Genomic DNA, 25,968 nt, shown 5'->3' with positions numbered 1-25,968 from the left:
ATGGCGTCGAGATGCGTCGGCCTCCTCTTGCTTTTCCAGCTCCTCGCTCTGAATGCAGTGAGCCACATTTCTGGCTTCCCCACTCCGACTGCTCCATCGGATGGTGAGTTCGCCATTAGCGTGCTTGTTACTGTAGCCCTGTGCATTTCCACTGTAGAGGATTTATGTGCAAGTCACGTTAGAGAGAATTCAATGTTAGAAAAGTGATTAAACAGGATATTTAACCAGCGACACCAAGTGCAATGAGGTCAGTACAACTCAGCACGTGCTCCCGTCAGAAACAGTCCCGTTACAAGGGTCCGATCACTGAATAACACAAGAATAACCTGCAAGGATTTGAACTCAATTTGACCATTCATCTCTATATGAGCGGTTAAATGCACATTATAGATATGTCTTTCCCTCTTTGCTCAGGTTAAATGCGTGTTTTCCTTACACAGTCCGAGTAGCTCCACTTTTTAATGAAGTTAGAGAACCTAGACTGACGGAATCAAACAGAGGAAACAAGCAGCTCCGGTGCTGGGTCCTTGAACGCAGCCCGGTCGCCTGTTAGGCCGCTCGAGGTCTATTTTCGCCGCAGTTTAATCTTTTGTTTGATAATCCGTTTAAGCTCTGCCTTTGCTGTGGTGAGTGAGGAGAGCAGGAGCGAACACATGAGTCTGACAGCTGCAAGTGTGTGAAACGAGAATGAGAACAAAAAAAAGCAACCATTTTTAATATGTGTTACCACACTGAAATATTATTAATATCACATATCTGCAATATTCTTTCTGTGTTGCAGATAAAACTCTGTACAACAGGCAGCTGACAGAAGAAAAACCACTACAGGAGCAGGTAAGCCCTCTGTGTCCATGTCAACATAACTCACTCTCACTTCCAATATCCGGCCAAATGGGCTTCATGGCCACTTGTCAAACAACCTGGGTATTAGCCCGGCAAACGTTATTAATCTGAGCCGATGTCCTGAGCGGAAATTCTTTGTTAAATGTTTGTCTTCTCCATCAGATGGTGGAGGCGGACAGCGTGAAGGCTGCAGTCCAGTCGGCTGGTAAGTGGAAACCTTTATTTCAGATCAATTAATGACTTTATTTCCGCCTGCTGAGTGGATTCATGTTGCCGCACTTCCAGTAAAACAAGCTTCGTCTGCACTGAGAAGTAACGATTGTGTCAGAGCCACATCCAGGAGCTGCTTGTGTATCTGAGGTTTCAACGTGTGGTTTCTGCTTTCAGAGAGCCGGCTTCCCACTGCAGCCAAGGACACCGAGTCTCAGCAGGATAGTGATGACTTGACCGTGCTCAAGTCCCTGGCCGACAGCCAGAAATCTCAGGACTCCGCCATGGCACCGGTGAAGAAGGACGATCAGTACATTCCCGATGAGTCAGATTCCACCAAGAGCCGGCGGCTGGCTGAGGACTACGACTCCACCAAGACCGGAATGGACGATGGCAAGTACCAGGATACACACACCTGTCACAAGGCACAGTGCACTTTCTGGCCCAGTATAGACTGCTAAACACTGGGCCTGACCTTTGACCCCATCGCCAAGAGCAGGCCGCTGGCTGTTTGCCGCATGCTTCTGTCTGTGGTTGGCAGGCCACCAGGCAGACATTTTAAGAAAGAGTAGGCGGTGGAAACATGTGCGTGTGATGAGGATAAGCAGAGGCAGATAGAAGGAGTCAAAGACAGGACACGTGCATGACGAGAAGAGAGAGATTATCTTCTTCCTCTCACCGTGGTATTAACCATTACATGGTCACTGTGCTTGTTTACAAAATACACAAACATCACCGTGTCCAAGTCATGTGGAGAAATGTGTGAAAATACAAGATGCCGTCTGTTCTAGTCTCCAAATATCCAACATTTATAGCCAATCTTGTATCTTGAGATTCATTTCAAAATTACCAGAAAACCAGCAAAGCCCTGCTGTCTCATGACCTCTTATTATTGGATTTTAAAGTTGACTTAAACCCACAAAAGATTTCATCAGCACCGATCATGCATGTTATCCGATCTCCACTCCGGTCATCAGCATAAAGCAGAATCTCGGAGGTGAGGTGACTCAGACACAAGATGCTGAGTGCTCTGCCTCATCGATTCGCGCGGTCGGTCCTGCAATGACAAGCAGCTTGTCGGGTTACGCTACATCTACATTTGGCAAGCGCAGTGTGGATTTCATTTTTGATTTCCCCGAGCAAGACAAGAATAGGGCCAGTGTTTAAAGGTAAAGTACATAACTGATGATTCAGCCGTTCTTTACAGGCAAAAGTATCCTGGCACTGTTTATTCTCATTGTGTGTGTGTGTGTGTGCGTGTGTGTGTGTGGACCACAGCGGGGACTGTTATGCAAGAGACAGGATGCAAGGATCTTCATTTTTCCTTAGTAATGCAGATATAAATATGCTGAATAGGAGATAATGATGATTCATGATATATGAGAAAGGCCCGAAATAGACAGAGAATTCGAAAAGACAAATTTCCCTACAACAAAAAATCATTCGAGATTATTGTAGCTATTGATTCAACTCAACAAGGTCAGAAACACATGCTCTGTACATCCACCCTGCTAAAGAGCGTGTTTAAGGTTCAGACGATAACGTGCGTGTGGTCTCCTCTCAGACGACCCAGAGAGCTTCCGTCAGGTGGACGGCACCATGCTGACAGCTGAGGACATCGTCCAGAAGATCGCAAACAAGATCTACGAGGAGGACGACCGAGGGGTGTTCGACAGGATCGTGTCCAAACTCCTCAAACTGGGGCTGGTAGGTTCTGAGCTCTTTCTCTCCTACACAGCTCGGTCCACACAGCAGGGAGCATGACATTTTCTCAACATGAACTCTCGCTCTCTGTGTCTCTCGCTCTCTGTCTCTCTCTCTCTCTCTCTCTCTCTCTCTCTCTCTCGCTCTCTGTCTCTCTCTCTCTCTCTCTCTCTCTCTCTCCTCCACAGAAGGAAAGGCAGAGACGTGTGAATTATGTTTTGTTCCAAGGTGTCGGTTGTGAATTGCTTTTTCGACAGCCAATAATTGGTTGGGCCGTGTTCAATTTGCACCCCGAGGGGATATCTAGATGATAGTGTTACATAGTGTTTTCCTGCCAGTGCGTGTTCTAACGCACAAGCGTCTCTTTGTGTTTCTGCAGATCACAGACGGTCAGGCAGACACGCTGGAGTACCAGGTGGCCGAGGCGCTCCAGGACCTCATCACCAAAAACGCCAAGAAAAACGAGATTGATGACGCGGAGAGCAACGACCAGGAAATCGGGGGGGAGCAGGACGACCAGGGTTCAGACGTCAACCTGGTAAAGCTGAACTGATGAGAGTGTGAACAATGGTAATCATGCAGAAGGCAAAAAAATAACAGAAAAACCTCTTTCCAGGACACGTGGGAGCCTCCCAGGCGCCGCTACAACGATGACGAGGAGGACGAGGCGGAGGATGAAGATGAGATTGAGGACGAGGTGGACAGGGACGTGGAGGAAGACGGAGCGGACGCAGCAGGCGGCGCCCTGGACAAAGACGCTGCAGGAGGCAACGAGGTGAGCCCTGAGGACGGGCTCCAGGACCTGCAGTACTTCCCCAACTTCTACCGTCTGCTCAGGAGCCTCAACTCAGGTACACATCACACAACCACTCCCCGGGGATCCTGTGATGGTTTAAAACCAGTGATTCAGACAAATCCTCTGTCCAGAGATAGAAGATCTTCAGATGCAGACCAGTGGACCAGATAACCGCCGTTGTCATGGCAATATTATTTTCAAAGATGAGTCACTGCTTGTTTAAGGCACCTTTGCCCCCCCCCCCCCCAACCCCCACCCCCTGACACATCTTCACCAGGAAGTGTGGCTAAAAGACACAATATTAATTATTTATACTTCGGTTATGAACCCCATAGCCACACACTGTGTGGCAACATTAAAACCATGGTAACCAACATACCATCAATAAGCCTCACTGGGAGGGGGCTGGTTTCAAATGGTTCCTCTGGTTTGCTGTTTGCAGAGAAAGACAGTCAGGAGAGGGAGACACTGATCACCATCATGAAGACGCTGATCGACTTCGTGAAGATGATGGTGAAGTACGGCACCATCACGCCGGAGGAGGGCGTGTCCTATCTGGGTAAGACGCAACACCAGCGCATTTTATTTGTTGTGTAGGGGGGGGGGGGGGGGGGGAGAGATTCGTTTGTGGTTAATTAAGTAATGTGAAACATGCTGATTATATTGCACACAGTCAACACTTCATTCTTGTAGTTTTAACTAAAGCTCCGCCTTTTTCCAACCTTCCCATCAAAAATTCAATGTAATCTTGATTTAAGTTATTTCTTTAATGGTCTTTTCTAAAGTAATGAGCTTTTTGAATTTGAACTAAATTAACAAAACTGTTATAAAGTTATTGTTTTGCTAGTTTAATCCATTAAAGTGGAATAAACTTCAATTTGGAAGTTTGTATCTTAATTTATGTGGTTTGCTTATATTTTTCTTATGTAACATTATATATTGACATAATAAGAAGCTTCAGAGTTGAAATATAACTTTGCCTCTCCATTGCTTTAGTGCACATACATTTCTCTCTATGTGCTTTTTCATTATATCCGTTCAGCCGAGCTAATGTTTCCTTCACTCAGTGCAGTGGAGTGTGAAGCCTGCACAGACAGATTAGTGTCAGGGGCACGCTGCAAAACCAGACTGTATGTTTTTTATGGCTGTCCATGACAAATCAGTAACTGGTGGAAAGGTCAGGGACCTTTAGGAGGCAGCTGTCATCACCAGCATCTCTCTCTCTCTCTCTTTAGTCCTAGACAGAGAAAATGCAAATGATACGCTCTTTCATATATGGAAGGATTTAGTTGTTCTATTTATACAATGTATAACTAGAATAGCACTCAGAGAAAGTCACTTTAAAAAAACATATTTAAGTTCATTTTTTCATCAAGATCCATGAATTATTCTCTGAGGGTTAATAATAGGATATTAGCCGTTTATAATAACAATCGATTAATGTGTTAAAATATTTCGTTCCAAAGCTGACGAGGATAACTTCAAACTGCTCCTTTTATATCCAGAAATCCAAAATGGAATCGTTTCACTTTACGGGGAAATTAAACCGAGCAAGGACGATGATCCTCACATTTGAGGAACTTAGAAGAAAACTGTTACAGATTGATTTCTCTCTAATAACCAATTAATAGCTCTGTCAAAGCAAATATAAGATGTATTTTTAGTCATGTGTGTAATGTATCAGCCCAGTGTAAGAGAGAGGAATCAAGCCCTGTAACTGAAGCAGACCCATGGAGGCTGTAAAAGGATCATCCGCTCCTTCAGGTGACCCCGAGCAGCAGCAGCAGAGTTTTGTTCTTTCCATTACCGCCGAGCAAATGACCAGTGCTGACGTTGTACACCAGAACAAAAACAGGTGTATACCACTACAGAGGACCTGGGTCTCCTAGGCAACCCCTGCCCCTTATGGTTGTATAGGTTGAGAGGAGATAATAGGACGGACAGAGCACCATTGCCTAGCAACATGTTAATGCCCACCTCCTTGCCTCTACTCCCGACTGGCTGTGATGCTCCAGTGAGTCATCCAGATACAAAGCTGAATACACACAACTGTCAATCACGGCTAATCCGCCCGAGGGTGATGACGGCCTCCAGATAGATTGATAGAGAGGAGGGGATGTGTGTGTCTGTGTGTGTCTGTGTGTAGAGGACGAGGATTGAAATAATGGGCTTTGTGCTACAGGTGGGAGGAGGCGGTTTGAGTCCTCAGAGAAAACACAAAGAAACTGAGACAGTTAGAGAAAAAGAAATAAAAGATAGGTTGAGCATATGTAGATGAGATAAATTCTGATGCTCAGTTACAGTGCTGCATCAGCCTCTGTGTATCTCTGATGTCTTTGTTATCACTGTTTCCTAATATCCACATATTCAATACCGTTATTATTAGAATTAGAGACATTACAGCCTAATAAAGACAAACAAACAAACAATCAATAATACTTATTATAAAACTCATGTCATGGAAAAATCGATAACCAACCTTCTCTACATCATAGGCATGTTTTCTCTTCTTGATAGTTTAGCTTCATGTAAAATGTGAAAGCATTATTTAATAAATTGTTGCACTTTATTTTACACTGCATAACAAGCGGTAATTTATATAAAATAACACAAAACTAGAAATAAAATGTCATCAGTGAGACAGTAGTAGTGTAATATTAGAAACAACATTATAGCAAGTTTAACACATTTTAAGTTAGTAATCACACACACAAACAAAGCTACAGCATAAATTACCTTATGCGTGTCTCTCACTGGGCAAAACACTCCAAATACAGATGTGTAGCAGCCATGCTAACCTCAGGTTGTTCTGCGTAAGATACTGATGGAGGAGTTTAAGCTAGCTAACTCTTTGACAATTAACTAATTACAAACTACTGCTTTAAAACGATTAAAACGAACAAAACACGAATAAAACATCTCAGCGAACATATTCAGAGGTTCACCGATAATGAGGCATTGGCACAGAGAGCTCCCCCTTAAGGTCTCTGCAGGCATCACTAATCAATCACGAGGCTGAGCAGGTAGATCACAGATTACAACAGATTCTAGAGAACAGTTGTTGGAGTTTTTAAAGTTTTTTAAATCATGTTAATCAGTTTCTAACATTTTAACCCCCTGACAGAAATGAGGTATCGTAACCTCTTTAATAAAACTTCATTAAGACACATTTTACTCCTACAGTTACATGAATTTATCACATGTTTATATTGAATTGTATATTTTCTCCCCAGCGATTGTTTTTCAAACCTTGATTTACAGATCCTCAATAAAGTCAATCCGTCAAAATAGCTCCTCTAAATGCAAAATAAAGGGATTTAGCGTAAAAGCTTTTCACTTGAACTAGAGGATGACCTTTCAGCCGACCTCTGGTGTGTGTGTGATCTTCACAAACATCTGCTTCCACTTGTTTACCCCGACACTAATCCTGAGAGATCCTGACCTTTAACTCCCTTTGAGCCAAATGATCTGTTTTGGGGTCTTTTATATTTTTCATCCCTTGGAAAACGCTTAGCCCCCTACAGGTGATCTGTGACAGCACACCCAGAGGACTTCCAAAATGAATCTGGTTTTATTTTTAATTTTTGGGCTTTATATTTATTATTAATAAGTTCTACTATAAAACTTTAGACTTGAAACATGTGGATCACCGGAGGCCAATACAAGCTTGTTATTCTCATTATTAATTTAAATGTTCAGTTGATAAAGCATCAATGAAATATCAAAACGTGTTCTACGTCACACACTTGAAAGCCTACCTTTATTTAATCAGTGTAAACTCGTTTCTAAGGATAATTGCCCTCGGAGTCACACAGGGAAAACGTGGGGCTTTCAAACGCTAATGTGCTTTTTCCTTTATCATCTGTAGAGTGAAATGACGCTGATTAAATGCTAAGTCAATATTTGTCCTGTTTCATCCACCTGCAGAGAACCTGGACGCCATGATCGCCATGCAGACCAAGAACAAGCTGGGCAAGTCCCTCCTGCCTGACCTCATCGGGCCCAACGGTAAACAGCCTGTACACACTATCATTTGTAAATCAACAAAATCACATTAATTTATTCAGCGTGATCAGAGGGGATTTAGTTCATTCGACAGTGGAGTTGTACGTTTTTGGTTGAAGTTGTATAAACTCAGTAAGAAAGATGGCCGTATTATAATTTGACAAAATCTATAGTTTGAAGTTTTGGAAAATATTTCTCCTTGCTTGCCTTCCAGCAGAGTTGGATGAAAAGGGCCATGTACCACTTTCAGATCTGTCCATTAAGGCAACAGCTTAGCTTAGCACAATGACTGAAAACAGGGGGAAACAGCTAGCCTGTATAGCAGAATCCATCCACTATCACCTTTAACGCTCAAGACCAAACACAACATCTCTCATTCAGTGATTAACGGGGATGTAACATTATATTTATTCTTAAACAAACTTCTGCTACGTTTACATCCAACAATACCAGAGCGACAGATTTTTTATGTTTTAATGTCCGGGCCCTTTTTTGTCTGTAGGTAAACTCTTGGATGAGGATGACAACACCAAGGCCGAGGCCGCCAAGATGCAGAAGGAATACGAGAACCTGAAAGACTCAACCAAGGAGGAGCAGCCATCATCTGAGCCCAGTCAGTGCAAAAACGATCTATGAGTTTCCTTGTTATTTGCACCACTCACTTGTTGTTTGTGTTTTTGCTCCAAATAAATTCATGGTTATCAAATGTAGCAAATTCCCACCACACCAGTTCAGTTGGAAACATCTTCTTCGCTCCACCTCAGTGACTGGTCCCAGTTCAGACATTTTGCTTTCGCTCAGCAGGGCCGACAGGAAGTAAAGAACACGGAGTAGCTAGAGTGAATCATGGTTAAGTCCCTGAACTAGGCCAGCCCCAGTTACAGTCACAGGAAAAAACTCATCACAGCGGCCATTATTCTCTGTCCCCATTCACTAAACTGTTCCTGTTCATTACTCTAATCCACACACACACACACACACACACGCATAAAAGGTAAAATGAAGCAGGATTAATTTGTTTCAGCAGGAAATGAAGTAAATCCTGAGTAATGTCGAATCTAAACAGTGTTTTCTGTGTTGGAACAGATTTCCTCCAGTTGCATAACATATTATTTATAGAAAAATAGAGCATGTGTTATGATCCAAATGGAATCTGTGGTTAAGCAACTACCTCATCTTGATTTATGGTTAATGTCAATTCAACCCACCTCTGGCCATGAATATACCGTTCACCCACGTTGTTTCTTTTTGTGCTGCTGGTTTAAAATGGAAACACATATCTGGCTGCCAACATTTTCCCATTGCAACTGAAATCTAAAACAATAAGGTACAAGTCCTGCTGTGGGAAAATCCTTTCTATTAAATAATTGATAAGTCTCAGAAATCACTGCCTTACTGTAAAGTAGAAACTGAGCTCATCAGGGAGTTAACCCACCATGGAAGAAGTGAAAGGAAATTCAATGATTTTTCTTTTCTCGAACACTTTTAAAGGGAATATGATTCTGTGTGACTCATTTTCTTTATTGCTTCCTTCTCTTCTCCTCAGATACACCCGGCAAGTCGGAGGCTTATCTGGAGGCCATCAGGAAGAACATCGAGTGGCTGAAGAAGCACAACAAAGAGGAAGGCAAAGATGGTGAGACGGGTTCTCTTTACTTCAATAGATGAGAAAAGACCGAAACGCAGACGTGACTCAGCTCGACAGTCGTTGTTTTCAAATGAGCAGTGAGGTTCTGGATGAGAGAGCGACAATATCTAAACTGCTTTACCCCTCCATACAATCCCTGAGCCTTGAGAGCCTGAACTAGAAAACGCACTCATCTGCAAACCCTCGAGTCCTCAGTGAACAGTGGTGGGTCACAGACAGGTCTGAGGCGATGCACTGAAGAACAGAAGATTTGAAGCCTCTTTTGTCCCCCCCCCCCCCCATTTGCAATTAAAATGAGCGTGGGACACCACACGGAGAGCCACTTCGCTCCACGGCTCATGAATATGCAGCGTTCTTGATGAGTCTGTCCCACTACTATTACTTGAGATATGAGGAATAATGCTCCGTTGGTTTATTCCCTCCTACCTGTTCCTCGACATTTACACTTTCATGAGCACATGTGAGCGTGACAGGGACGTGGAATCGCACCTTGTCCAGACTCAGCCACAGTCTGACCGTTACGTCTTTGTGGTGGTTTTATAGTATTTGTGTGTTCATTTATATTAACTGTCACATCCATACTGTAAATATCAGCACATGACCCATGAGCTTTAATCTGTGGTAGTCTGACGTCAAACTGGAGAAGCCCCCTGTCGGCCCTCTCCCCAGTAAGAAAATCAATGCCCAGTGGTGCGTAATTAAGCAGAGGAAAATGAAATGTTAATGAATCCTCACCATTCAGGCCAGTCCGTCCACTGGTAGGCAACCCAGTGGGACATCCGGGACAAATAAATTACAAAGTTCTAGCTCAGTGAGATTTATATTCAGTGCTGCTGTTCACTGGTCCGATGCAATCTGAGTCGATCAATTGGTGAATCGGCCTCAAGTGAGTCGGAAAAAAATGGTTCAACGGCCGAAGAACTTCTGATGAAAAACAAGGTTTGACCCAGATTCATGGGAGCGAGGGTTAGGGTGAGGATAGTGAGACCTGAAAAAGAAAGAAGGAGCTCAGACCGAGTTCATAGCGCGGCAGCACAGAGGGGGGGGGGGGGGGGGGAGCAGCAGGGAAGTTTTTGTCTGATGCTCATCTCCAACAAGGCGTTATTATGGGACGTCTCATTAGCATTCCACTGTGCTGAGGGGTTGTCTGGGACAACATGGAGCCTCCCTGCCCGCCTGCCTGTCAGGGACCTGGGCAGGGGAGACAGACAGATAATGGTGTCAGAACAAGAGGAACAGGGGACACACACATTCACACACACACACACACTCACACACACACACACACACATTCACACACACACACACACACACACACACACACACTCACACTCACACTCACACACACAGGCGCAAAATCTGATCCCAAAATTGCCCAGTTTCCCCAGTGCAGGACTCGAAGTAACTATAATGATTCACCACCAGGACTCGTTTTCTAACTCACCGAGGACCCTATTAAAACTGCTCTCCTACTTCTCTCTTTACACAGAATCAGTTACATCACTTCTCAAATATTTTTACAAAAGCCTTTTATTAATTTGTATCTGTGTCTTATTTGTATTTTTAGTCAATTGTTTGTATTCTTTGTATTTAATTAGCTTGATTTTATTGAGTCCATTTGTTTTTTTAGCCTTTTACAAACTAGTTTTTTCGATGCGTATGGAACCACTTGCATTTCCAGTTATTGAAATGAATTAATTGTTGTGTATTCAAAGATTTATTTGTTTGTGTTTTTTTTTCAGTTATGACTTTCAAACTAGATAAAAAAAAAAGAACTTCTATTCATTCTCTCTATTTGTTATGCAAAGGGTTTATCCTGAGCCAGAATCGGTATCGGGAAGTGACAAATAGTATCGGAACAAATACAGTTCATGTTAATAATTAATAGTAATATTTGAATCATTGAAATCACATTTCTGTTCTGATAAAGTACAGCCGGAGGAAAACAAAAGGCTTTTCTATCAAAACAGAACAGTGTCATAGTAACAGAGTAGGCGACGGGCCATTTGTTGTGTTTACTCGAGCAGACGCAGCCATCAGGACAGTGTGAGGGGACTCGGTGTGTTTGTGTACGCCTACACACCAAACAGATTAGCCAGAGGACCAGATGGACGGGGAGGCCACATCCTGTTTTTGGCTCTCAGCCTCCTCACAGACAAGATGGAGAGGAGCGGTGCGGCTTCTAATCACATCACGTTAATCCCCCCCCCCCACCCCACACACACACGTCATGTTAGTCATAGGGCAAAAGGCCGGTATCTTGAACCTTTGCAATAAATCTGTAGCGGCAGTAAAATGCGATGGTGGGAAGGTGCAGAGGTTGTGGTGGGACGTCTCTGTCGTCCTCCATCCGTCTGTTCCTCGTCAGTTGCTGCAGGGAGACGTGCAGCGGCTGTTTGGCTGCGTCCTGAGACTCGTCTGTTACCTTGATGAATGGGACAGAGTCAGGTTGGGTTCAGCTCTAAATTTAGCCACATCCTTCTTTAGCCTTGTGACAGTGACTGGTCTGGAGCAAGGTGAAAACGAAATGGTGCTTCATGAAAAGATGAATATTCTTGCAAAGGGGATTCAAGCTCCTTTTAATATTCATGACATAATAATAATAATGTTTTTGGAAATGACTTCCTGAAACGAATTACTAAATTAAAAAACCCACATAATTAGTTTGGCTTTTATGAAGTGATTTATTATTTTAGTATTATCATTTTATTTATTTTTATTTTGTTTTCTAACATGTTATTGTTGATTAAATATATTATTTTATATAAATTTCTGTTATCGTTGTTTTTTCTAATTATTGATTGTTAATATCTAAATCTGGTGCTTTTAATTCCTTATAAAAATAGGGTTAGGGTTTACATCCATCTTTTTGTTGGAAACTTGCTAAATAAATAAAGTTTGATCGATTGATTGATTATAAGATAAGAGAAGATAAAACTTTGTGGATCCACACAACGGGGAACTTCAGTAGCCGGAGCTGCTGTAACTAGCTGCCACTCGTACGGTGCCATCTTGGAAAAATATACTGTGATACTCTGTGATGTTTTGATGTTTTGGTGTTTGGTCTCATTTGATGCTTAACTCTCCGTAACCCGAGACAAACATGCTTAGTCTGACCTTAATCCTGTGATAAAGAATGGCTCTAACAGATTAGAGCTTGTTTGGGTGTGCTGTCTTAAGACGCTGGTGTTCTGAAGTCTGATCGATCCTGCAGATCCCCTCATGATGCTGCCATGGGAGCCTTTATGATTAAAAACTGTTCCTTGTGTCTGATTTTTTCCAGATTACGATCTGTCCAAGCTGAAGGACTTCATGGACCAGCAGGTCGACTCTTACATCGACAAGGGCATCATCGCCAAGGACGAAGGAGACACGATCAAGCGGATCTACGGCAGCTTGTAAACACCATCCTCCATCCTCCATCCCTCCTCTGGCCTAAAACACAGAATCTGACCCCGAGATCTCCGACAAAACCCTGAGGACTCAAAACCACCTGCTGAGTTGTTTCCCCTCTCAGACATTCCCGATATGTATGAAGGGATTTAACGTTCCTATGAAAGAAAAACAGATAATTCCCCTCAGCTCCCACAGCTGAATATATATGTACGCTGAGGTCAGAGTAATAATCTGTAGAATAGACGAATACTGAGACAAATCCAAATATTTTGCATAAATAAACTCACACGTCCGACTAAACGCAAGCATTTACTCTAAACCCGACTCCTGTGAGAAATGAATGTTGAGAGAATCATGCAGTAGATTTCACATTAATCAGTTTCCAAAAACCTTTTGCTTTTGCAACAAAACACACATATATCAAATTGTACTCATTATGTGTAACCTGTCTTAGCCTATTACCTTTATTATTTCCAGCGTAAATGTAAGATCGTGTTCTGGCTTTTTATTTGACCAAAAATATATTTGTTGTGTATCATGCCGGTGCCCTGCGTGTACTCCTTCTGTTCTGTTCTGCTGTACCCCCACTAGGGGGCGATGTCTGTACCATCTGCTCTCTGCATGTCTCTGTGAGTTCAACATTTAAACATCTCTTTAGAGACACAAGATGAAGTATTTTTAAATGTAAATATTTGTGATTTTTTCCTAAAAATGTAAAAGCAATTAAAACATTGCCTTTTCTGTACCCGTGTGCTCCGTGATGTGATACTGAGCTGGAACACGAGTGGCTGACATGCACCTGTGCTGCCATGGAAACACCCGAGAGCCTCACGTCTGGTTTAAATACATGTTTAATCTCTCCAAACAAAACACAACAGAATTTAAAAGCACAATTAAACATCTGTTACACACATAAATAATACATTCACACTTCAAAAAAAAAGAAATAGAGCCGTCCCTTCTGTTCCTAAAGCAAAAAAAAACAAAAAGCTTTCGATGGAGGCAAATGGAACAAAGGCCGGAGTCCGTCCACCGCCCCTGAGAGCGGTGCGCTCACTCTGGGTAAACACTGAAGCTGAAGGCCTGAAGATGCTTCTCAATGTTACTATGCTAAGAGGAGGATTGAGAACAGCGGTAGCAGTTAGCAAGTCTAACAAGCTAATCCGTCTGGAGTTGCTTAGCATTCAGAGTGTGTGTGCGTGTGCGTGCGTGTGTGTGTTTGTGTGTGTATGTGTGCAGCAGGTGCGTTCTGTACAGCAGCTTCAGAAGCATAAGATGAGTGGATGGCCACATGTGCTCTGATTCCCTCTCCCTGTAAGACTGTACACAAAACCCCAAAAACATATACATCATAATAACTGCAAAACAATAAATAAAAAGGCAAACATGACACTTTTGTTCAACGTGGTTCGGCAAAAGAAAAAACGTAAAGAAAGAAAAGTAAGGAGATTGAGATTGTGGTTGTGTGTGTTTGTTTGTGTGTGTGTGTGCTTCCGGAAACGGGGCCTCAGGTAAACAGACTAGTCTCTCATATCTCCTGGTACGACGTTGTTGGGGCCAAGTAGTCGTCTTCGTTGCTCCTGCAAATGAGAAAAAGATTTACAACCATTTATTTTCCTTTCCAGTGAAAACACGTTTTAATATAGCTGCCCACACAGACGAGCTTCCCCCTTCCTGTCCTCGTCACCACAGTGTCTAAGGTGAGCGTGTGAATAATGGATGAGTCTGATCGAACGGCCACGTCGAGGCTGACGGCTCATCTGGACAGAGCAGAGCCTCTTAGTGCAACGCAAACAAATCTCTTGGAGTAACATCATTCATTTAAATGATTTTTTGCAAAAACTAGTTTCACAAATAAAAGCTGTCAAAGGAGCTGCTACACTCAGAACTGATAGAGGAGCCTGGCTGCAGAGAAATATTACTAATTAGGGGAAGAGTTGGGGAAATCAATTTAGGACGAACTAGAGAGGCTTTACATTGTAGCTTTGAAGAGAGGACAGAGAACAGTTAAAGTAGAATGCTCAAAGAAAGTTTCTACAGCGTGGGGGATTTTCTCAGACTGGAAAACATCCCGAAGGAGCACGGTGATCAATCCTTGAAACTTTCCAAGAAACTCAGAAAAGCTAATTGGCCCAATTCATTCCAGAGTTATTGATTTCCTCCGGGGATGCAGTGGAAGGCAGAATCACCTTTAAGCAAATTCTATGTTAGTCTCTCTGTCAGCAAGACGACAGTTAATGTTCTTTAGAATTTCAATACTAAACAAGATCAGATTAATGACGTTTCTTTGTTCATGAACAAAACCAGCGAAGAGGAATTATTCCACTTCCTGGGCCTTTGTTTACAGAATTAATATATTTATGCAAAGCAACAGTTATTTGATTGGCATCTGTGTTTCTTTAATCCGCCCGTTTGTCCTCGTAATCCTCTCATTTAATTATCCTACATCATAATTTTGTACCATAAATAATTTATCAAATGATTATAATAAATGTTAAGGGATAAGACAGATGTGTTTGGACCTAACAGCAGATTGCAGGATTGTAGAATATTGATGGAGTTTATGGAATAAGAATTTAAATTTAAAAAAAGTGTCTCAATGTCAAACCATAGTTACTGATCAAATGTAAAAAGGTAATGTCTCAACCAGCTGGTTCCACATTACATTCCTGTCGGTGACTCATGTGGTTCGACTCCTCCTCAGGAGAAAGCCAGGCGGGCGTGCGGCTCTGTGTTTGCTCTCTGGGACCGATACAACAAAGTGGTCCTGTGTTTGTCTAAAGGCCGACCTGACATGTGGCTGGAGTCAGACGCTAAGCTGATCCTGAAGCTGGGCTCGCTCCTCGTGCTCGCAGGTAAACAAAACCTGCGTCTCCATGTTTGCTCGAGGCTCGTGGCTTCGTCAAACACGACACTGGTTTACAGTTACTGGCACGTCCTGGCGAAACTGAAGGAAATATGATTCCAGTCAGTGGCTCTGGAATAATGAAATACTTTGCTTACATATGGTATCACATGGACCAATGACGTGGATCACATGTTGCCAATTAAGATAGGCCCTTAAATTAGTTTCAATTGAGTTAGTCATATAATGCAGTCATGGGATGTTTTACTATATATTCATTGAGGGAATTCTCGCTCTTAGGCTGAAAAAAAAGAAAAGAATTCCAATATATCATAGTAACCTATTTAGAAAAACTAAATTGTATAAAGCCTACATTTTATTATTCAGTAAATTAAAGGGATATGATGAGGAATAAGCTGTTCAGTTGATTTAATCCAGAAAGAAGGTCCCTCCCTTATGCTCTTTAGGGAAGAATTGTAGTGTGACGCATAGTTTTAACCACCAGATAATAGGAACTAGGTATAATGGACAGTTGATGCTGGTGCAGTGACCAGAAAGGGTAATGTCACACTGAGGTGAACGGGATGAGCTGCCACAGGAATTCATACAGAAAAAACTCCAGAATGAGAGAAATGTGTTAAAACTGTGAAGTGGAAAAACTGTGTGTGTTTGTGTGTTTGTGTTTGTGTCAGGAGAGGGGTGTGACTCAGTCCTGACTAAACTGATAATAGCAACAAAGCCTGTGTCTCTATGAATGGGAATCTGCCAAGCATCCATTACTACCTCGCGACCAGGCAGATGTGAAACGGTCCCTGTCTCAGCACGCACTGTCAGGAGGACGAGGACGGACCTGATTGGACACGAACTGCTGCTTTAAAACCTGAGTGTTGCGTAAAGGGGGCATCTGACTAGCACATCTGATCTGGAGAGCCCCGATTGCGATCTTGGATCTGCGAATACATTTTGCCTGCTTTGTCTGCATTTCCTGTTGACCGGGACCTCGGAGTCTGGGCCTCATTTCCTACAAGGATCTGAAGCCTGAAGCTGTGTTCAAAGGAGCCTTTGCAGGAACTCTGAGCTTTTCCTAAGCAAGGACAAGGGTCTAAATCATAGTTTTGGGAAATCCTTTGACCCCCCCCAAATAAGACCCTGCTCCAGGGGCAGTACAGGAAGCTTCAGGGCGGGGCTCGAATCGCTGAGCCTGGTTGGTTGAGTACTCCACCGTTTTATTTCAGGTGGTCAACCTCCGCAATACAATATAAAAACATGTCTAAAGCTTTTTCTGGTGTTTTGAAGTGTTCTACTCTTTTCTGATCAACATCTGAGGATTGTGGTTCCATGGTGAGTCTATGAGTTGTGATCAATTGCTTTTGGGGAAAGGGGCTGTGACCAACCTCAAAGATCTTCCTACAGCGGCTGGAATACATCATACAAATGTTTTCTGGCTACTAAATCCTGTTAACACTCTCAGTTTGGAAGGCAGAAAAAAATCCTCTGTGTTCATGATCATTCAGCTGATAAGCACCAATCCAGGAAAGGGCTGCAGACAGGTTTACTTACTTATACGAGGCTAAAGTCAACCATCACACCAGTTTACCCATATTTTAAAAACATGAACTTTTGCTCACATCCAAGTAAGATGTAGTAGCAGTGGCCTGGGTTTATTTTCATGGCCTCACCTTACTTCCTCTTCTTTCAGCCTGCGCGCCGCCTGCTTTGACTGTTTTATTTGCAAGTCCAGTCTGTGTAAGAAGTCTTTGGCTGACAGCTCCTCTGGCTGGGTGGGTTTGGAGTCCTCTGATGGCGGGGGCTGAGGCGGCGAGGGTCCCTCAATATCCGGCGTAATACAGAGCGAGTCCGCCTCCTGGCCCGCCATCTCACCGTCCCCGTCGGGCGACTCCAGAGAGAGTCCGTTAAACGTGTAGCGCTTCTCGGACGCCACGGGGATGTTGAGGCTGTTCCTCAAGAAGATGCAGTCGTTGCTGAACAGCTTGTTGGATCTCTTGACCTGCTCCATCTGGCGTATCGGGGTGACATTGAAAGATATTGTGTTAGAAATGGCTTCTGTGGCTCTCACACCACGATCAGTATCGTTTCCTGTTTTTGTCCTGTGCCTCATCAAGTGAAAACATTGATATGAAACCACTCTCACCGGCTTTATACACACAGATTAATGCTGCTAATAGAGTGTCAGTCAGTTGTTGACCCATTTAGAAGTGACGTGTGTGCGGTTTATGTGATGCAATCAGTTCAAAGACACAGTTTAAATAAATGGTGACTCACTGAGACACTTGCAGAGAAGGCAGGGAAGATGAAATGCATTACTAGAACTGTTGTTTGTTTTTAAAGGAGCATCTCCAGTGCCTGTAAAGCCCTTTGTTTTGAAAGCTGTGATACAAAATCAATTGAGATGTTCCACTACCAGTAAGTGAAGTTCCTCCGATACTGGTTTATTCTGGGTTGGTCATTAGCGAGTTTGCAAATCTATCTACCAATCAGACACCAGGTCTTCAGAGTGTATTAGTTTCACCCAGATTAAATCCCATTTACTTTTCCCATAATGCACTTTCTTCTTTACTGCTACAAAACAGCAGTTGCACTGTGCTGCCCCGAGGCCATGCATCAATGACATCATCACTTCCATACAGGGTTGGTATTCAAACAGATGGGTAAATGTTTTCAAAGTTTTCTTCTTAAATGCACTGGTATCAGCTTGGTTCAGTCCAGACATGGGAATGGGAAAGGGACAAATGGAATTGGAACATCTCTGGTTAGAATGCATTCAGTTGACATACCACTGAGACAATGAACCTGGAGCTACTGGATCAACTGGAGGTTTGTGGAAGTGGCAGTTACTTTAGAAATGAAAGTAAAACCAAGAAGTCGAAACGGAGCACCTGCTCCCACCAGAGGAAGAGGATTCTAGAAACACCAGAATAACCCTGAGGCCTCTGAGGGTTAAACGAGCTACTTGTGGCCTCTGGTTCACTTTGGGACACTGTCTGAGTTTGAGGAAGGGAATCAAACCCACTGTTGTGATGGTACACCAATGTACATAGAAGTACTTGTTCATAGTTTGTCATCTCTTTTATTGAGTGTCTCGTTTATAGGCTATTATATTAAGTACTTTACTGTGTACTGTAGTACTTTTGTGTGGATCCTTTACTTTGGGAGTATGTACAGTTTTCAACCCATCTAGCTATCACACAATAATAAAGTGATGTCAGTGAATATATACAGTATCTTGTCCAGGTGAGGTTCCTTGTCCTCGCAGTACCTTTGTGTAGTACCTGTGTATAGTACCTGTGTATAGTACCTGTGTATAGTACTCTTACCGTGACACCGTACTTCAGCGCGATGCCCTGCAGAGTATCGCTGTCTGAAACCCGATGCTCGATGTATTTCTCCCCCAGAGAGGACGTGACGCTCGCGGTGCTGCCGTAGGAGCGGATCTTGGTCCGGGCCAGGCTCTGGGACAGCTCGCTCTCCGACTCGGAGCCGGACCTGGAGCGAGGGAAGATGGGCTGACCGAACCGTCCTCCTCCTCCATCCCGCATCGGCAGGACAGGCGAGAACTCCGCCATCTTCTCTTGAGTCAATGATGTGGCCCCCGTCGCCTCCGGCTGGTTTCGAGGCTGCGGTCGCGTCGCTGCGGGGACGTGGGTCTCCGGGTTATGCGGCAGGGAGGCTCCAGGGCCCGGTCACATTCCCCGTGTCGGCCCCGGGGAGCAGAGGCATGTTTCAGGGTAGAATCTCCTCACGAGCCGCTGTGGTCACAGATCCGTTGTGTTGACGTCATAACGTACCGAGCGTAAGGAAGAGCAGGGATACAGCTTCCGGTTGCACTTTCAAAATAATTCCACATTTAAAAAGCATATATCTTCATTACTTTAATAAGATTTTTTTTATCTATAATATATTTTATTAATAATTATATAATAATATATATTATTTACTAGCAGGTCCTTGGAGTAGGCCTCTATGATGATAATCACCGGTAGACACATTTTCCTTAAAGTAATTTTGGGATTAACTAATAGAGAATAATATATGTATATGTATTAATAGTAATTTTTATTATTATGATAAGTAGTATTAGTATGAGCATTGTTGTTAATAGAAGTAGAACTAGTAGTAGTAATTTTGAGCTTAATGAATACAAAAACAGTCTCTTCTTCTACTTCCTATTCTTCCTACCATTATTACTAGTAGTATTAGTTTTAGTAGAAGAAAAAGAAGACAACGTAGTAGTAGTAATAGTAATATTGATATTGTTATAAATAATAATGCCAAAATTAGTTTGAGGTAAATGTATTCAGAATAAAGTGGAATAACTAAAACTTGCTTCAACCAAACTTCTCAAACAGGAAGTACCCAACATATTCGCTTGATTACGAAGTCACTAATACAACAAAGTGTGTAATTCTAGCAGAAAATAAGAAATCTATACAACAATTTTTGCTGATAAATAAATAGAGATGCTACACAGTCATAATTTACACACACTGCAATGGGACCTTAAGGCAACAGCTGTTATATTAGACTTCTTAATCTTAAGGCCTCATCTTGAAGAAGAGTTTTAAGTTACAGCCTCCCAGATAGACACATTGGTTTGGCCCAACAATGGCCCTGAAGCGGCTGACCAAAACAAATAACTCAGCCCATTCTAACCCAGTTTAAATGTCGCCCCACAACCATAATAAGAATTAATAGATTTAATAAAGGGTATTTTACAAAATGAATTGGTATGATGATTGACTCAAATATGAGGTTTTTAGATCAAAGATTGAGTTGTTATCAACTCACTTTTTTGTGTTACAGTTAATGAAGTGAGGCGTTTCACATCATGTGGAAACATTCAGCAGGTCCCTGTGACCACTGACCGCTGCATGTGACATCTGGAGCCGATGCTGTTGGAAGCAGGAGGAACCTGCTCAACAGTCCCATGACCGACCAGGCAGGAAAACAACACGCTTTGAAAAGCTATGAAAACAGACAGATTATTCCCAAGCTGGGATATCAGTGTCATAAAGTCTGACAAATGAGGAATTGACTGGTTATTCCCTAAATAGAATTTTCCACATTCCCTAAAATTATATTAACAATAGTGTTAATCATCTTTTAAGAACAGGAATAATCAAACAGAGGGGATCCCATCAAAGTAAAAAAGATACACAGAAAAACTCATGTTATTTTCTCTCACTCTATCTGCAGTGTTTATATTCCTCACTTCAAAATTATCCTTTAGCCCACATGATAGGACTAAACACTGTTAAGAACACTTACTAGTAGTAGCTTCATGTTTTTGTTTGAATGTACCAATTGAATTTTAACTTTTCAATATATTCATACTTTCAGTGTATAGTGTGACAGCCTAAGCGATGGCACTGATGATATCAAACACATATAACTTGTTAAAAATTCACGTGTATACAAAGCCTCCAGTATCTCCTGTTCCCTCTGCTGTGATGAAAACCTGTGTATCTTCAGTCCTTATCAGATCTGGACATGGACATGGAGTCCAGTAAACTGAGGAGCCACAGGTCAGTTAATCATCAACAGGCGGATAAATGAAAGTCCGTTAATGAAATCCAACATAAATCCCAGTTAAATAACCAAGTTATATGAGAGCGATGCTTGAACTCGCTGTGATGGATCATGGATTCATCACTGGATGGTGGTCAGTGGAAATCTCTACTGCCTCCTGTCTCTCTCATCTGCGCTCTTGGTGTCATTCATGATTATTATGATTATTCAGAAGCCAGAGTGGCGCTGAATTCACCAAAGTTTTATACATGCGCTCTAATTTAATAGCATTGCTGGTGAAAAGCATTGACTAACTAATAGGAAGACAAAAGCTGCAGGTGCGACTCGAGGACGCCCGGGTCCTACCTCCATGAAATCTAATATGCTGAGGGACAAACACTGAGGGGAGCGACGAATGGATTCAGGATCTGTGAATGATTCATTTATTCAATTAGTCCCTGTTGGTTAGAGATGATGCTTTGGTAATCTCACTGCCGGACATTTTCAGATGGAAATCCAGTTATTAAACAGTCCAATCAGAACAAAGACCAGGAGGACAGAGCTGCTGCATTCATTATAAATGATGTTCTCAATGTGAGATGACACCTTTTTAGATTGAACTGCAAATCAGCTCGATGCTCGTGTTGCATCAGACCCTCGTCTTTGGTTTGGTCGACTACAGTCAGGAGAGGGAGGGGAGTCAAATCCTTTTCATGTTTAAAATTATGCAATTTTCCTCCATTGTTTCAAAATTCATATCTACAGTGGCGGACGGACCACAGTGGAAATCAGATTACTTCACTGACAACACCCCTATCTTCTCTTCTGCTGTAGGAAAAACACACAAAGGAAATCATGGCTATAGATGAAGAGAGGGAGGAGAAGCAACAACACCATGAGTCATGTGTCACAACATCACTATGACAACACGCTCTGGAGCCGCCTCCTTATCTGAGGTTGAGCCGGAGAAGACTTCAGATTCTTTAATATTGAGAAACTGATATTTATTCATCATAGAAGGGGAAAAAATAACATCTGATCACTTAAAGTTGAGGTTTAAGGTTAAACCCTATGAGACAAACTGTCATTTGTGAATATTGGCTATACAAACACAATTTGATTGATTGAGGTACTTTTCAAAGTGTTACACTGCTGTCTATCGACCACAACTTCAGGGTCAAGAGGAGGAGCGGCTCGCCCAATAACTGGAAGGTTGGCAGTTTGATCCCAGTGCCAAAGTGTCCTGGGGCCAAATACTGAACACCAGATTGCCCCTGATGTGTTTGAGTGATGAGTGATGGACAGAGTGCACACAGATGCACTGTATGAACGTGTGTGTGAGTGGGTGAATAATAAAAGTACAGTAAAGAGCTACGAGTTGTCATCAGGACTAGAAATAAATACAGTACTAACAATACAGACTGTTTTACCATTTACAATCAATGGGATTTATGCAGCTACATGTAGTTAATGGTTTGAGATGATGGGGACATCTACAGGATCATTTCGACTATTACCACCATAATATATCAGTGAGTTATGTCTGACCCCTGTTGGACATTTTAAATATTGCACATGTGCCATGGTATTATGTTTAACCACCAGATGGCGCCACTTGATAGACACATACATTTAGAAGTTGAACATGTGTTCAGCGTTTATCCACAATGTTATTCACCTATAAGTGTCAACATGACAAACTTTAGAAGAACGGGAGCTTCTTTGGTTCCTTTGGTTTCATTTGATTTGACAGAGACTTTATTCAGGAGGGTTGTTCATCCACAAATATTTAACCATCACAGCCATTATGGAATTTATTAACAACTACAGTTCAAAGAACAACAGCAACAGAATTCTTAATCTTGATTTGTATAAAATAGTTTGTTGAAGGGAACCATATCTTTACGTCACGGAAAGTCACGGTAAAGATTTTCTCAAGTTAAACCTTTTATTAGAATCCAGAGCCAGGCACCACTTTACAGCGCTGCTCATAATCCTTTTTCCACTCGGACTGGGACCTTCCCTTGGCTCAATGTGTTTGACGTTATGAAGCCGAGGCAACTTGCTATTTTTAACCCAAATGGAGGGAAATTAATAAAACAGTGTCACCTTAGCTGCCTGGTAATGGAGATGGATATCGTTCCTGTAAAAGCTGACATTTAGAACAAAATGTCCACGGCCTCTTACTCAATCATACAATTACTCATTTCTTAAAATTCACCCTCAACTCCTTTTTAACTTTAACTTTCTTTTTGAAGGCTTTTCTATTGAAGTGTATTATGTTGCTTGTACAATTCATCAAGATGCTTTTGAAGTGAAGCACTTTGAAATGTGTTACACAAATAAACGTGCCTTGCCTCCCTAACAATCACACACTTAAACAAGCAGTTGCAGGGGTTCAGGGCAGCAGGGATCAGATGCTTGCAGATGTTCCACATGTCTTCTCAGGGTCCACAGCTTGCACTCAGGACGCTTACATAACCCAGTCAGGTATGAGTTAGTGTTTGAAGGACACATCACTGGTCCTGCCAACATGTCAGCTCTCACCTTGAGGCCTTTCAGCAATGGAAAGAACAAAAAAATCAATATACAGGTTTTTTTTAATCTGGTTTTATTTGTATCCTGCTGCCTGAATCATGAGTTCTGGTTCAGTTTGTGACCTACTTCCCTCTCAAATACACACGGTGTGCAGTTCTTTGTTTTCTCTAGTGATTGACTCACACCCTTGGCAGCTTGTGAATAAAGAACAGAACTAGTGTCCTTCCTCGGTCTCTCCTCCACCTTATCTACACGCCTTTGTTTACCACATGCATGAGGTCATGACAGAGGCAGACTGCAGAGAGCTGTGTTCAGGGCTGAGTCACCGATCACCTGCAGGACTGTGCAGAACAAAGCTTGTGTGTTTGTGGAAGGTGCCAGAAGGCAGAAGATGAGAATCCAGGGAGGGGCAGAATGTGTCAGCACCAACACGAGTTCATATCTGTGCAACATCTGCTTCTCTTTCCATCACCCTGCAGTTCACGTGGAGGCGAGTCGGTGCTGGAGTCCGGCCAGTGAAGTTTAACCCTCGTCAGCGTGACGGCCGGCCGGCTCCACCTCTTCACCCAGGACTAGATTCATATCATTAATAATCAGACTGACCGATTATTATCTATTACATGTTATTATAACAAATCAACTTGATTTATATAGCATAGAGTTAAGAAATCTCCTATAAAACCCAGTGATAAAAGCAATGAAAAAACAGTTTGAATGTCAAATGATCTTCAATCCAAAGGAACAAGAAAGAAAGAAAAACAAAAAGAAAGAAAAACTAAACTGTGAAATAATTGTAAAATGGGGTTTAAGGATACCATTGTCAAATAGTTTTATTGTGAGATGACTTCAGAATTTAAACTAAGCTCAGACCACAAGCACATTAAAAGCACATATATTAAACCAGAATGACACTTTTAATTAAAACCACATTTAAATTCACAAGAACCTGATCATTAAATTTCACACACAAATATCATTCCCTTGAAAATGCCTGATCTTATTTTAATCAGGATCCATGAATGAGAAATCTGAGATATCAGCTAAAATCTGAAAAAGCCAATAAAGAAAGTGAAACAAATTCCTGCTTCTTCCCCCAAGTAGTAATCTGTCGTTTTCTCATCCTGTTAACTGACAGACCAGCAGACTGACCTCCTCAATACAGTAAACTTCATTAATAAAGATGTTTTCAAAACAAAGTTACAAACTGCTTTACTCAACAAAACGATAAAACTATTAAAAACATCTGAATCAAAAGATGCCAAATATTTTAAAAACAATCAAATAAAAGGGGGACTTCACGGCAGCCTTTGGATAACAGTCTGTTATAAAGAGAGCTCAGACCATAAGCCCATTAAATACACATTCTCAAAACTAGGATTTGAAGAATGATCTAATAAAGGATGAGGAGTCAGCAGCCTGATCCCTGTTACTGACAGCTCTGTAATCAGCTGTCTTTGTTTTACTTTGGTGTTTGATGTTAGATAGTCTCAGTTTGGTAAGAACCTCAGTTGACGTAATGTGTGAGCTGAGGTTTTGAAATCTATGAAAATCAGCTTTAAGGTTTCATCTTCAAGAGATTTCTCCTTTGACTTCAAACTGCACTCATCAATCCTCATCATGTCCATCAACCTCAAATACAGACTCTGACTCCAGGAGCTGTGTGTTTCAGTCCCTTTCCTCCACATGCAGAGGAGTGAGTGGTGTTTATTAATAGTCCTGGTTTGAGGGAACGGTTACTGTACTTACATAAGCGCACAACTGTGCAGCCCACCGTGCCAGGTTTGCACTTCTCCTTTGAATCGAAGCCTTCTGGTGAGTTGTTTTATCAGTCAGGACACAAACCTGCTGTTCTGGTTCTCTGGATCCTCACAGAGTGGAAACACTGGTCTCACACCCGGGCTTCTCTCTGACAGCAGCTCACCACAGCTCCTCTGGCACAGGAAGCCCAGAGAGCGATGGAGTCATACTCATTACATCATCTCTCAGGCATGTGCAAGCAGTCTCCAGAAACTGGATCTGATTAAAGGCTGCGTGTACCTACACCAGCTCGAGAGCCTCCCAAACCAACATGTCCGTCTGGAGGTCATTAAATATACTGTTGCAGCTTAAGGTCTGACCACAGCCTGTTTTCAATTTGGTAGTTACACACCGATTTAGACTGTTTTTTTTTTTTCACTTATAGCAGAACAGCCCTATGGATCCTGACTGAAATATCTGCTGCAGACTTTCATGTTCCCCAGAGGAGGAACACTGACATTTCCCGCCAACGTTTCTGTTTTCAGGGACATTTTTCTCTCTCATCAGGTTTTAATTAGGTCTCCCCAGGTCGGGGCAGGGCCGTGCTCCAAGTTTGAACATTCCCCAGAGCATGAAACCTTCTGACTCTGGAGTCCGACCCTGTCAGGCAGAACGAGGTCTGCAGCTCTCAACTTATAGAACATGCCAAGATTTACAGAA

The 25,968-nt window shown here is 42.4% G+C and overlaps 2 protein-coding genes across 2 annotated transcripts; one reads left to right on the top strand and one right to left on the bottom strand.

The window, feature by feature from the left end:
* On the top strand, positions 1-13,269 carry scg3 (secretogranin III). The gene is made up of 12 exons (XM_053423197.1): positions 1-103; positions 782-834; positions 1,006-1,048; positions 1,231-1,446; positions 2,618-2,760; positions 3,137-3,295; positions 3,374-3,608; positions 3,996-4,112; positions 7,481-7,561; positions 8,061-8,171; positions 9,105-9,194; positions 12,490-13,269. The coding sequence occupies exons 1-12, from the start codon at positions 1-3 to the stop codon at positions 12,606-12,608; spliced, it is 1,470 nt and encodes a 489-aa protein (XP_053279172.1). The 3' UTR covers positions 12,609-13,269.
* Positions 13,270-13,435: 166 nt separating this feature from the next.
* Positions 13,436-19,221, bottom strand: lysmd2 (LysM, putative peptidoglycan-binding, domain containing 2). The gene is made up of 3 exons (XM_053427148.1): positions 18,783-19,221; positions 17,127-17,464; positions 13,436-14,182 (listed from the first exon to the last, which is right to left on the bottom strand). Exons 1-3 carry the CDS (start codon positions 19,029-19,031, stop codon positions 14,131-14,133), a joined length of 639 nt encoding a protein of 212 aa, XP_053283123.1. The 5' UTR covers positions 19,032-19,221; the 3' UTR covers positions 13,436-14,130.
* Between the last annotated feature and the right edge of the window lie 6,747 nt (positions 19,222-25,968).

The sequence above is a fragment of the Pleuronectes platessa genome, chromosome 1 (genome assembly GCF_947347685.1).
Source record: "Pleuronectes platessa chromosome 1, fPlePla1.1, whole genome shotgun sequence".
Taxonomy (NCBI): Eukaryota; Metazoa; Chordata; class Actinopteri; order Pleuronectiformes; family Pleuronectidae; genus Pleuronectes; species Pleuronectes platessa.
The sequence above is the reverse complement of the archived record's forward strand: the minus strand, read 5'-3'. Positions and strand labels throughout refer to the sequence as shown.

What these genes read in the sequence shown, in the direction of transcription:
- scg3 (XM_053423197.1), top strand. Translation starts at nt 1, where the DNA reads ATGGCGTCGAGATGCGTCGGCCTCCTCTTGCTTTTCCAGCTCCTCGCT. An exon ending in TGACCTCATCGGGCCCAACG is followed by an intron (nt 7,562 to 8,060) that starts GTAAACAGCCTG and finishes TTTTGTCTGTAG; the next exon opens with GTAAACTCTTGGATGAGGAT. An exon ending in GCAGCCATCATCTGAGCCCA is followed by an intron (nt 8,172 to 9,104) that starts GTCAGTGCAAAA and finishes TCTTCTCCTCAG; the next exon opens with ATACACCCGGCAAGTCGGAG.
- lysmd2 (XM_053427148.1), bottom strand. Translation starts at nt 19,031, where the DNA reads ATGGCGGAGTTCTCGCCTGTCCTGCCGATGCGGGATGGAGGAGGAGGA. An exon ending in CGCTGAAGTACGGTGTCACG is followed by an intron (nt 17,465 to 18,782) that starts GTAAGAGTACTA and finishes CCGATACGCCAG; the next exon opens with ATGGAGCAGGTCAAGAGATC. An exon ending in CTGAAAGAAGAGGAAGTAAG is followed by an intron (nt 14,183 to 17,126) that starts GTGAGGCCATGA and finishes TCTCATTTGCAG; the next exon opens with GAGCAACGAAGACGACTACT.